Here is a 12131-nt window from a genome sequence, read left to right on the forward strand (position 1 = left end):
ATACCACCAAACCTTAGTCGCAATTTATGTTCCTAACACTAGTTTAATGATAACTAAGTTATTTTACTAAATTCTTTGTTATATTTAAAATAATTGAAAGAAACACAGAGCATCTCAAAATAAATACAATAACGAAAGGGTTAAAACTATGATGATGATATTGATTTTCCATTTCTTTCCATTTGAATGTTATAAGAGATAAAATCTTCCATTTTTATCTTTCTGTAGTTAATGAACCAAGAACATACTACTAAAAATAATCATTATTTTAGAGCTTTAAAATAAATAAGCGAATACATACCCCTGACGCACCTCGGTGGGCAAATAATCTTGGTTTGGAAGGCAAACTATCTGCTGGTCGAACACATGGAGATTCAATAAACAGTGGAATGACATACAGGCCAACTAGAATTGCCATGTATGCTACTAAAGTTAACAGTTTTAAACCTATATGGGAAAGAAAACAAAAAGCAATATTATATTATTTGGTTCCATTCAATAGTGAACAAAATTACAAGGAACAACGGTAAGCTTCTGTGTGAAGGTAAATGTGCATGAATGCAAGCATGCATGCATTCATATATACATACATAGATATGTATGTACATACATACATATGTACATATACACACACATACATACATCAGTACCGGTGACATGTGACAGCAACAGCACTGGTAACACATAAGAGGCACCCATGCCACAGACACATAAAAGGCGCCCAGTACAGAGTGGATGGTGTTAGGAAGGGCATCCTGCCATAGAGACCAAGCTGAAATAGACTGGAGCTTGATACAGCTCTCTGGCATACTAGTACCTGTCAAACTGTCTTACTCATGCCAGCATTGAAAATGGACACTAAATGATGCTGGAGATGATGGTGATGATATATATATATATATATAGGAACAAGCAAAACATGTTTGGTCATGGGGAAATAGTCCATTGTTTGGAAACTAGTGACAGTTGGCAAGAGGAAGAGCACCCAGCCAAAGAAAATTTACCTTAATAGACTCCAACCAACCAATGCAAGCATGGAAAACAGGACGTGATGATGATGATGATGGTGGTGGTGGTGGTGATGCGTATGATGATGATGATGATGATGATGATATATTTGAAAACACTGAATAAGGGTGATTTTTCTGATAATTTGATGAGTAGATGTTTGCAAAGTGTCATTTTGTAAAATTCTCATCATTAAAGGAGAAAATAACTGGTTTACAGAGAAATTGAGGCAAACATAAAAATAGTTGTCTAGTCTAATTTTGGGGTGCTGTGGAAGAGGTAAACCTATGAAGATATTGGATCTTCAAATGTGGGGTCTCATGGAGGTAATGACAAGCAATTGTGACCTCTGGTGATTTGCTGTGCTTGAGAAGACTAATCAAGTGAAATCATAGTTGTGGGTATTGTTGGTGACACATAAAAGGCACTAACTAAACTCTTGGAGTGGTTGACATTAGGAAGAGCATCCAGCCATGGAAACCAAGCCAAAATCAAACTGGAGCCTGGTACAGCTCTCCAGCTTATCAGATCCAGTCAAACTGTCTAACCCATGCCATCAGGGAGGAAAGTGTACACTAAATGATGATGATGAGTATGTATGTGTATATATATAAACTAAGTCAGATTAAAATGTAGGAAGCAAGATATGGTCACCTGGCCTGTCTCAGGCCATTACAACCTGCTCTGCTCACATTATGTTGTGGCAAGAGTCACAACAGCCCCTGCGAGAATAGACTTGATTGAATCACTATAAACAGTAGCGGTCTGAGTGAAAGACAGAGAAGAGGCATTAATTGCAGGAAGTCATAAGGTTTCGTTTTGGTAGTTTGTCAGAATATCATTTGTTGATTCATGAACAGTTCAAGGAGAGTTTGTTGGAATGTTATGTTGTTACCCTGCTTCGTTATATGTTTATTGTTACTACATGGTTATAGTGTAAACAAGTATCGTCATAATTAGTGGTGATACTACAATAATTGGTGACGAGTAACTACATTACAATATTATTATCAAGGAAAGAAAGCATAAAACCAAGATGAAAATGATGATGACGATGAGGAGTGTGTGTGTGTGTGTATCTGCAAGTCTGTGTTTTTATTAACTCAATAAAATCATTACCCTATACTTGGCTATTGTTATAATTGTGTAAGAGGAGTAGAAATGGTGGCAGATTACATGCAATGCAGTGTTTAGTTGAAACCTTCCCATTCTGAAATCAAATTATATTTTATTCGTTTCTTTTTTTCCTTTTTATTTCAGTATAAATTTTGTTTACAGTTATACATGTATTCACAATTTTATGAAAAAAAAAAAATTAAAAAAGGGACATCAGAATTGAACTATGAAATCCAGAAATCCAGATGGGATCAATAGTTTACTTAGGATCACATTCATGGAGATCAGCAAAGGATCCAACAACAACAAAAAAATCTGATCTCTAAACAACTCCCCAAGTTACAGATACTCTTCTGATTGTTACAGAAGACATACTGAACAAAATAACTGGTTCATGAGATAGAAACTTGTAACCAATGATGCTATTGTTCACAAGTTGCAATATAAAATATACGGATCCTGCTTTTAATCGTTATCTTAATGCTGCTCAATCACACACGAAAGAAGATAAACTGTTGATTTCTTCACTGTTTTCTCATAATCCTATTTTCTAAACTCTATGTAAAGGTAAATTTATTTGTCAATATATATAAATATCTATTTACATGTTTATCTTCTGAACATAGTTCTCTCTCTCTCTCTCTCCCTCTATGTATGTGCGTGGGTGTGTGTGTGGGTGCATATTTATATGTATCAAGCCTAATCGCATTTATCTACATCACTAATCCTTCATTCATGGTCACTGGGACTGTTGGCAAGGAGTAAAGAAGTCACTCTCAAACACAAAATCTGTCCAGAACACATAAAAAAAGGTGAAATCAGCTAAAGACTCCCAAGTACCAGGTGGTGGTGGGATTAAACTGGTTGAAAGCCAACCACCTAAGGATCCAGAACACAAACAACCAGAACAAATCCCACAATGCATCACATCTGATGGTCTAACAACCCTGTCAAACCCCTACAATGTACTCAGAGTTTATTTTATTAACCCCTCCAGAAGGATGGAAGAGAAAGTTGACCTCAGTGAGATTCGAACTTAGGAATATAGACAGGTGAATCAAATACCATTTATGCTACACTAACAATGTAGGAATAGCAGAAAATTAGGAAAATGAAAAATGTCATTGTATTTGAGATAGAATTTAATAAGTCTGTTTTCTTTAGCAACTTTTTCAGAAATAATTTGTATATATCTGACAATGATTTTTGAAATGGCAAAATATACTTACGGAATCGGTCTAAGATGTACCACTGTCTTATCAGTATCCAAGTGAGGATAGTAAAGATCACAATCAGACCAACATGAATAAATGGACCGACTATCTGGAAAAATAATCAAAGAAAATAACTCAACTAAAAAATAATAACCGTAATAGTAAATTCATCATCATTGTTTTAACATCTACTTTTCCATGCTTGCATGGGTTAGATGCAATTTGTTAAGGCAAGCTTTCTAGTGCTAGATGTCCTTCATATTGCCAATTTCGATCCGTTTCTAAGTAAGGTAGTATTTCTCCATGACTACACATATTTCCACAGAAGATTGGAAAAGAATGATATTGCTTGTATGATGGTGCCACTTGTTTCCAACTATCACATGATGCCAAGGACAAAATGTTGTCCACACACACACATGCGCATACACACAGATGCACACTCAGTGGGATTCTTTCAGTTTCTCTCTGCCAAATCCATTCACAAGGTCATTGTAGGAGATACTTGCCCAAGGTGTCACACAGTGGGGCTAAATCTGAAACCATGTGGTCAGGAAACAAACTTCATATTATGCAGCTACATCTGTGCCTACAGCCACAACTGATACTCCATATGATATCTATGTCAAAAAAGTATCCACTATACTGCTTTGTAAAGACTTTCCTTTCATAATTGTGACAATTTGATCTTAGAATTGATTCTATAGACTATATTTCCATTGTTTTTTTTCACTTTGCTAATATTATCTATCAGCTACAATTCCTGACAGAAGTATCACCTTTTTTGTGGAACATAGTGACAATAGGAACAATGAAAATTTCAACTCAGAATGCACAAATCCAGAACTGATACTGCAAGGCATTTAGTTCAATACTCTAACACTTAAACTAATCAATCACTCAAAAGTTGACTTCACTGGGATTTGAACTGGAATATATACCATGAGGCATTCTATCTAACACTGAAACAATTTTGCCAATTTGCTGCCTGTACAAACAGAAGTATGACTTCTACTGTTGGGTTTAGAGCTCTATGTACTTTAACATCATCCAGTTTGCTTCCAGTATAATGGTTAAACTGCTACAATACTGAGTAGTATAACTAGTAATGATATACAGAGCAATAGTAGGAGAAATTATGATAAACACAGACATATTATCTTTTTTCAATTACTAATTCCACTCAGTAGAATGTAGCCATACTGGGCAACTACCTTAAAGTATTTTAGTTGAGTGAATCAACTCCAGTATATTCTTTATTTTCTTTTTTAAGTGTGATACTTATTGTATCAGTGTTTTATGCCAAAGTGTTAAGTTACAGATACACATAAACACACCAACACTGAATGTCAGGTGGTAGTGGTGGACAAACAGACACACACACGCATGCATGCATGATGGGTTTCTTTCAGGTTCCATCTACTAAATTCACTCACAAGGCTTTGGTCAACCCAAGGCTATAAGAATGTAATTCTGAAAGAGACTAATAATAGTCACAAGAAAATAACATTGCTTAATGTTTTCTATTACACATTTTCTAATCATTGACAAAATTTGGAGGAAAATGTTTCAAATATAACAGAGACTTACTTGAAATGATAGTTTCAGCATTGCCCACACAGATGGCCAGAAAGTATTCAAGGCAATTGTGTAGCCAATGCAACTCAAAAAATTGATGATTATCATCACTACATGGAATGGATGTATATGTACTTCATGTCCCATAGAAATACGATATATTGATAGACCCTGTTAATGATAGCATAAAATGGATGGAAGCATTGAAATAATCTTAAGTTACAGCATGAGGTAAAAATGGATTAAAGGGGAATTATAATCATAAAGTTTATAAAATGGAGGAATTAAAAAATAATTTATTCGTGCATAATTCCAAATGACAACTTAATGAGATCTGTTTGGTATTAGGGTCCTTAATTTGCTGCCACACAGAGTAGCTGAACCTGAACCATATAGTTAGGAAGTGAACTTCTTAAGTACACAGACATGTCCATATATAATATATATATATATATATACTTTATTTAAATAAAGCATATACTCTACCTCTGGTATTTGAGTACTCTTTTTTCCGCCTTATTTCACATTATGTGCTTGCTCCAGTGTAATATATATATATATATATATATATATATATATATATATATATATATATATATATATGTATATGTATACACATACACACAATCTCCATGCAAACACACACCTATATATATATATATATATATATATATATATATATATATATATATATACACACACACACACACACACACACACCAATATTACAAGCACTTTAGAATTCAGTGTGAATCAGGAAAAAACTGATGCATCATGACATTTCTTCTCATACATAGACTTTACACTGTTAAATATTTTAGATGATGTCAATATCAATGCAGATCTTCCTGTTGACATACAATGAATCAATATATTGTTATAAATATTTCTTTTACCTCCAATTATCATCATCATCATCATCATCGTATAACGTCCGTTTTCCATGCTGGCATGGGTTTGACAGTTTGATTGAGGTCTGGAAATCCAATGGCTGCACCAGGCTCCAATCTAATGTAGCAATGTTTCTATAGGTGGATGCCCTTCCAAATGCCAACCACTCCAAGAGTGTAGTGGGTGCTTTCTACATGCCACTAGTACAGGAGCCAGTTAGGCAGGCCTGGTATCAATCCTGTTTGGATAGTGCTTTTTACGTACTGCCAGCATGGGAGCCAGTCAGGGGGCACTGGCATCAGCCATGTTCAGATGGTACTTTCTACAAGCCACCAGCATGGGAGTAGGTCAGGGGACACTAGCATCGACCACATTCAGATTGTACTTTTTATGTGCTACTGGCATGGGAGACAGTCAGGGTGCACTGGCATCTACCATGTGTGGATGATGAATTTTGCATGCCACTGAAATGGGAGCCAGTCAGGGGCCACTGGCCACAGCTACGATTTTCATTTTACTTGACTCAACAGGTTTTCTCAAGCATATCATATCACCTGACGCATCAAGCGTACTTTTCAAATGGGCCAGACATGCAACACTGGCACTGGCCATGGCTGCAATCTCACTTTATATATATATATATATATGTATGTATATCTATCTATCTATCTATCTATCTATCTATCTATATGTACACACACACACACACACTTGTATATCTGTTACAAACCAAAGAGGGAACCTATACATGGTCACTCAACTTGCTAGATGTAGCATAGCCATCATATATCATTTACCAAAAAATACATATGTGGTTTGTACCCAACCAATGGACCTCTTTGTCACTTCTGTTTCAAATTTCTGCTTCAAATATCTAACCTCAAAATAAATGTTATAAATACCCTTTTTATACTCTTCAAATGTCTGAATCATCATTAAAAACAAATAGGTAATAATGTTAAGAAGCAACTAAAGAGAGTACCATCTTTTTTCGCTGTTTGATATTTTAAAACACTACAGTAAGATCATGGCTTTATACCCCCCCCCCCCCCGAATAATGACGTGTCATTGCAAGTGAAAGATATAAAACATGATCAACCAGCTTATTGTTTCATCAATATTTCATTTGTTTAAAAGTATCAATGTATTTTATATTATTGCGAGATGATAGTCACTTCTAACCAAACCAGTTCTTCTGGATGAATTAACATTGTATATTGTATATTATATATACTGTCTTTTGTAATAACATCATGTTTTATGGGAAAGATAACATCCTTCTGACACTTTGAAGCAGCAGCTGATTATATAGTCTATATCTTGTTGCTATGCAATGTTGGCACAATAAATATTTGATAACATATATCTATTTGAAAGCATTGTTTACAGAGGCAAGTTTTGTCACATTCTGCTGTCATAACATACAAAGACAGCAATACATTTACTTCATATTAGCCTCTAAGAGGAAAGTAATGTTGCTGAAAATTATGAGAACTTCAACTTGTAACAAAGACAATTTAATAATCTTCAAGGCCTAGGTTTAGGTAAAGATACTGAATTTAAAAAATGCTATGACTGTAACCACTGTATAAATGAATTTCTATCTTGATCTGACCTTGGACTTGACTGTATATTGAGATTATAAAAAGTCATAGCATTACAATAAACAATGGTCTATCTTTCTTCCTTCTCCATGATATTAAAACACATTTGGAAGAAGGTTGTGAACAAGATTCATAAAAATAAAACACATCGCTACACTGAGATTAAAAATAATTCCATCTCTAGCGATAAAACTTTTTCATTTTGTTTTGTATTTTTAATTAGTTTGAACAATAAAATTTGTGCATTTGTACATCTTTTCCATGCTTGTATTGGCTGCACAGAACATATATATATATTTCATTATCATCATTTAACATCCGTTTTCCATGCTGGCATGTGTAGGACCGTTTGATAGGAGCTGGCCAGCTGAAGAGCTGCACAAGGCTCCAAGGCTATTTTGTCATGGTTTCTTACAGCTAGATATCCTTCCTAATGCCAATCACTTTATAGAGTGTTTGGAGTGCTTTTATGTAGCTCCAGCACAAGTGCATTTACATAGTACCAGTATAGGTGCTTTTTACATGGGACTAGCACCTATAAGCCTATGTGACTAGGAATGTACAGCTAGAGAGGGATGCAGCATTCATACCTGTATGCAAGGACAGCCACAATTTTGCTTAGCTTGATGTGTCTTCTCAAGCACAGCAAACCTCCAGGAGTCTCAGTCCCCTGTCATCCCAGAGACTCCTATGCTTATATTGAATATTGAGAATGAGTGCTCAACCATGCGTTGGTGGATGAATTTTTTTCATTTATGAGTTAACAAAGATACCAATTGTTTCATGTGAAGAGATCCTCATATTTGTTCCAAAATGGAGATAAGTACCAACACTTCCATGTGGTTCACTTTAACAACTGTGAAAATCTCTTCACTGGCAGCCTTGTTAACCTACAAATAAAGTGTGTGTGTGTGTGTGTGTATAATCACTGTAATGACATGAATGTTGGATTTTGTTATACATTGTTGATTACAATGTGCTTCCTTGGACTGTTGTAGCTTACGAATGATGCCACCCCACTGGCCAGGTGGGCAAGCCAACATTCCACCTGAATGGGACACTAGTCCACTGCAGGATTACACATTTACAGCTGAGTGGACTGGAGCAACATGAAATGATGTGTTTTGCTCAAGAACACAATGCACCACTGGTCCAAGAATCAAAATCACAATTTTGCAATCGTGTACAACACCATAACAACTGGGACATGTGGTTACACACACACATGTTTGTGTGTGTATTTATTTTCATGGCGATATGATTGAGAAGTTCACTTCCCAACCATGTGATTTTGGTTTCATGGCACTTCAGGTCAGCGTTCTCCAACTATAGTTCTGAGCTGACCAAAGCTTTGTGGGCAAATTGTTGGCCACAAACATCATCATCATCATACAAGTGATATCATTAGTTTGCAATCTTCTATGAAAACATGTCCAGTCCATATGTTGTTTGAAGAATTAAAGGAAATTTTACCTTGCTTTGATACAGTTGAGGGTTGGTGATTGCAAAAGCATCCAGCTACATATAATTTACCTCAACAAAAAATGACAGTAGTCCATAAACAATCATTAACAATGTGCTGCATGGCTGACAGAGAGACTTAACTCTGAAATGCCCAGTTCACTTAAATGCAAGTAGAAACTACTAAGTACTAGTACTATACTAAGGTTGACTGTATTAGTTCTATGACTTCTCCTCTGGTACTTATAGAAGTGAAATGGCAGTGTGTACATGACATGAGCTATGAGTGGGTTGAGTCTGTTTCAAGAGGTTTTGCAGTGTTTCAGAGTAGAATGTTTTATTGGTCATTATCAAAGTTCATTTAGATGTTGGGAATAGATACCAAATTATCTAGAAATGTTACTTATCCAGGAGAGAAGATTTCTCTGTTGTCTGTTTCATCATAAGTCTGTTTCAAGTGTTTTTGCCGTGTTTCAGAATAGAATGTTTTATTGTACATTATCAAAGTTCATTTATATGTTGGGAATAGATATCAAATTATCTAGAAATGTTACTTATCCAGGACAGAAGATTTCTCTATTGTCTGTTTAATATCATAAAGCTGGCAATATGCATCAGCCCTTTAATGTTCATTATGGTTAAAGATGTATTTACATTTTCACATTTGGTCTGGTAAGTAGACGTTTACATTGTAAACTTCATTACACAAATTGTTACATTACAACCCTTTCTCATCAATTGACCATACATCTACAGCAAGGAGTCATTACAGTTCATTATAATGCAGTACACAAAATAAAACTAAAAATTAAACACAAACTGAAGGAAACATACATAGATATATCATGAGTAAAAATGTTGTATCATGTACTCTAAATCCAGTGATCTAACATAGCTAAATTATATTTTTTTGTTGTTATTTCTGTGAACTGGAAAAATAATGTAAAAGTGAAAGCAACTTACCACTAAAATTGCAAGATACCCAGACCCAATCCCTATTCTGCACAGTATCATTGTATACCATGGTAAATATTTCAGTTTAAACTTTACTGTAAAATACCTGGAAAAGCAATAAATGAAAACTTATTAAATCATCATTATCATCACCATTTAACGTCCATGTTCCATGCTAGCATGGGTGGGACTAGAAATGAAAATAATCTTGTGGTTTGTTTTGTTTTGGCTTTTGTTTGTGTTTTTAATTGTTGAGTGTGGTGGAAAGGGCAGTGTCCCTGGCCTTCACAGGTCCTTCTATTATAGATCAGTGGTACTCAAGTGGGGTCCACATGACCCTTGGGGGGTCTACATAAGATTTTGTTGCTAAAATTATGTGTAATAAATAGATTATACTTCTACAATAAACAAAATATTTCAACAATTTTTTAATATAATTCTTAATATTATTTAATTATAAAAATATAAGATTTTTAAAACTTCAAATGATTATGAGGGCCCATCTGAATAAAATAGGAATGAAAAGGGTCTATAGATAAAAAATGCTTGATAACCACTGTTTTATAGCAATGAAACTAATACTGTTAATGTTTGTTTTGAACCTTTGTAATGAGAAGAGAAACAAATCCAGAGAGCCAATGTGTGCTTGGATGGGTCAGACAGAATTTATTGAGGAAGATTTTCTACTAACAGATGCCCTTCCTGTGGTTAGCTCTCACCTGCTTCTAGGCTAGGTAATATTTCCTATGGCCAGACATGTTATTTCATAGAAGACTGGAAATTAACAAAATTATTCGTGCAATGCTGATGCTTGGCAAGGGTACACACACATATGGTGGGCTTCTTTCAGTTTCTGTCAACCAAATCCACTTACAAGACTTTGGTTGGCTCAGAGCTATAGACACTTGCCCAAGGTGCTGCACAGTGGGACTGAACCCAAGACACATGTCTGCACCTAATATATAAATCAAAAATATTTCCTGAGTAGTAAATTCATATTTTGAAATATTTCAGCCTAATTTACATTTCCTTAAACAATATCAGATGTGTAAGTTTCCCTTGTGAGTTTAGCTCAGAAAATATAGAAATATGATCTATTCTTTTGATCTGTACTTCAAATTGTTTTTTGTTGTAATCCAGCTGGATGCCCTTCCTAACACCAACCATTCTGAGAGTGTAGTGGGTGCTTTTACATGCCACTGGCACGAGAGCCAGTCAGGTGGTACTGGCAACGGCCACGCTCAAATGGTGTTTTTTACATGCCACCTGCACAGGAGCCAGTCCAGCAGCACTGGCAACGACCAGTATAGTTCATTCAAAACAAGAAACTGCTCTGCACACCCTCTCATACTTTAACCCTTTATCTCCTAATATAAAACCACTCTCCCATCCCCCAGGGTTCATAGTCTTGCAAGCTGCATGATGACCCCAATAAAGCTGGTGACATGTAAAAAGCATCCAGTACATGCTGTAAAGTGGTTGGTTTTAGGAAGGGCATCCAGCTATAAAAGTCAAGCTAAGCAAATATTGGAGCACAATGCAGTCCTTGGACCAATCAGATTCTGACATACTGCCCAGGAACATGGACCTTAAATGATGATGATGATGATGATGATGATGATAATATCAATAAAGAGGAAAAAGAAAAGGAAAAATTGGGAAAATGATGATGAGCCCTGACAATTGTATAATGCTGAGAATTCTGCAAAAATTATTATATTTCACTTGGGATAAAAGTCAAAATTAATATCCACAGATGGACAAAATTAAATACTGAAGGGTATTTAATGTAGTGCTTCATCATCATAATATTGTTGACAATAGTGGTTATATTCATACTTATTTTTTGTTGTTGTTCTCATACAGGACTCTTTAATGTAGCAGTTTGGCAAAAAAGACCAACAGAATAAGTACCAGATTAAAAAAACAAGTAATGAGAAGCAAACTCTTCAAGCTGGTGCTCCAGAATAGCCACAGTCCAATGACTGAAATTGGTAAAAGGTAAGTTTACTATTTATGAAGTGAAATAAAGACCTTTTATTGATCTTGGTGGGTTTACATCAACAAGCATACATTATGTTGTTATCATGTCATTGATAATGATCATGGTAAGGACCAAACACTGAGGCATGTGGCTTAATGGTTAGCATATTCAGTGCTCCAATTTTAAATCAGTCTTTCAAAACTAAAACAAGAAATATATAAAATATATTAGATATCTAAATATATATTAAAAAAGTACATTAAAATTGCCATCTGTGTATCATACAAAATGTATATACACTGTTAGAAGGTATGAATTATT

The 12131-nt window shown here is 35.1% G+C and overlaps 1 protein-coding gene across 1 annotated transcript in view; it reads right to left on the minus strand.

Moving 5' to 3' along the window:
• Positions 1–12131, minus strand: part of LOC115229605 (glycerophosphodiester phosphodiesterase domain-containing protein 5-like) — a 44327-nt gene that overhangs the window by 19913 nt on the left and 12283 nt on the right. The window contains exons 3-6 of the mRNA XM_036499270.1: positions 9836–9932; positions 4929–5087; positions 3354–3447; positions 302–447 (exon numbers count right to left, since the gene is read on the minus strand). Coding sequence (XP_036355163.1) covers positions 302–447; positions 3354–3447; positions 4929–5087; positions 9836–9932 — 496 coding nt within the window. The remainder of the gene's footprint in view (positions 1–301; positions 448–3353; positions 3448–4928; positions 5088–9835; positions 9933–12131) is intronic.

Source organism: Octopus sinensis, unplaced genomic scaffold (genome assembly GCF_006345805.1).
Source record: "Octopus sinensis unplaced genomic scaffold, ASM634580v1 Contig13158, whole genome shotgun sequence".
Taxonomy (NCBI): domain Eukaryota; kingdom Metazoa; phylum Mollusca; class Cephalopoda; order Octopoda; family Octopodidae; genus Octopus; species Octopus sinensis.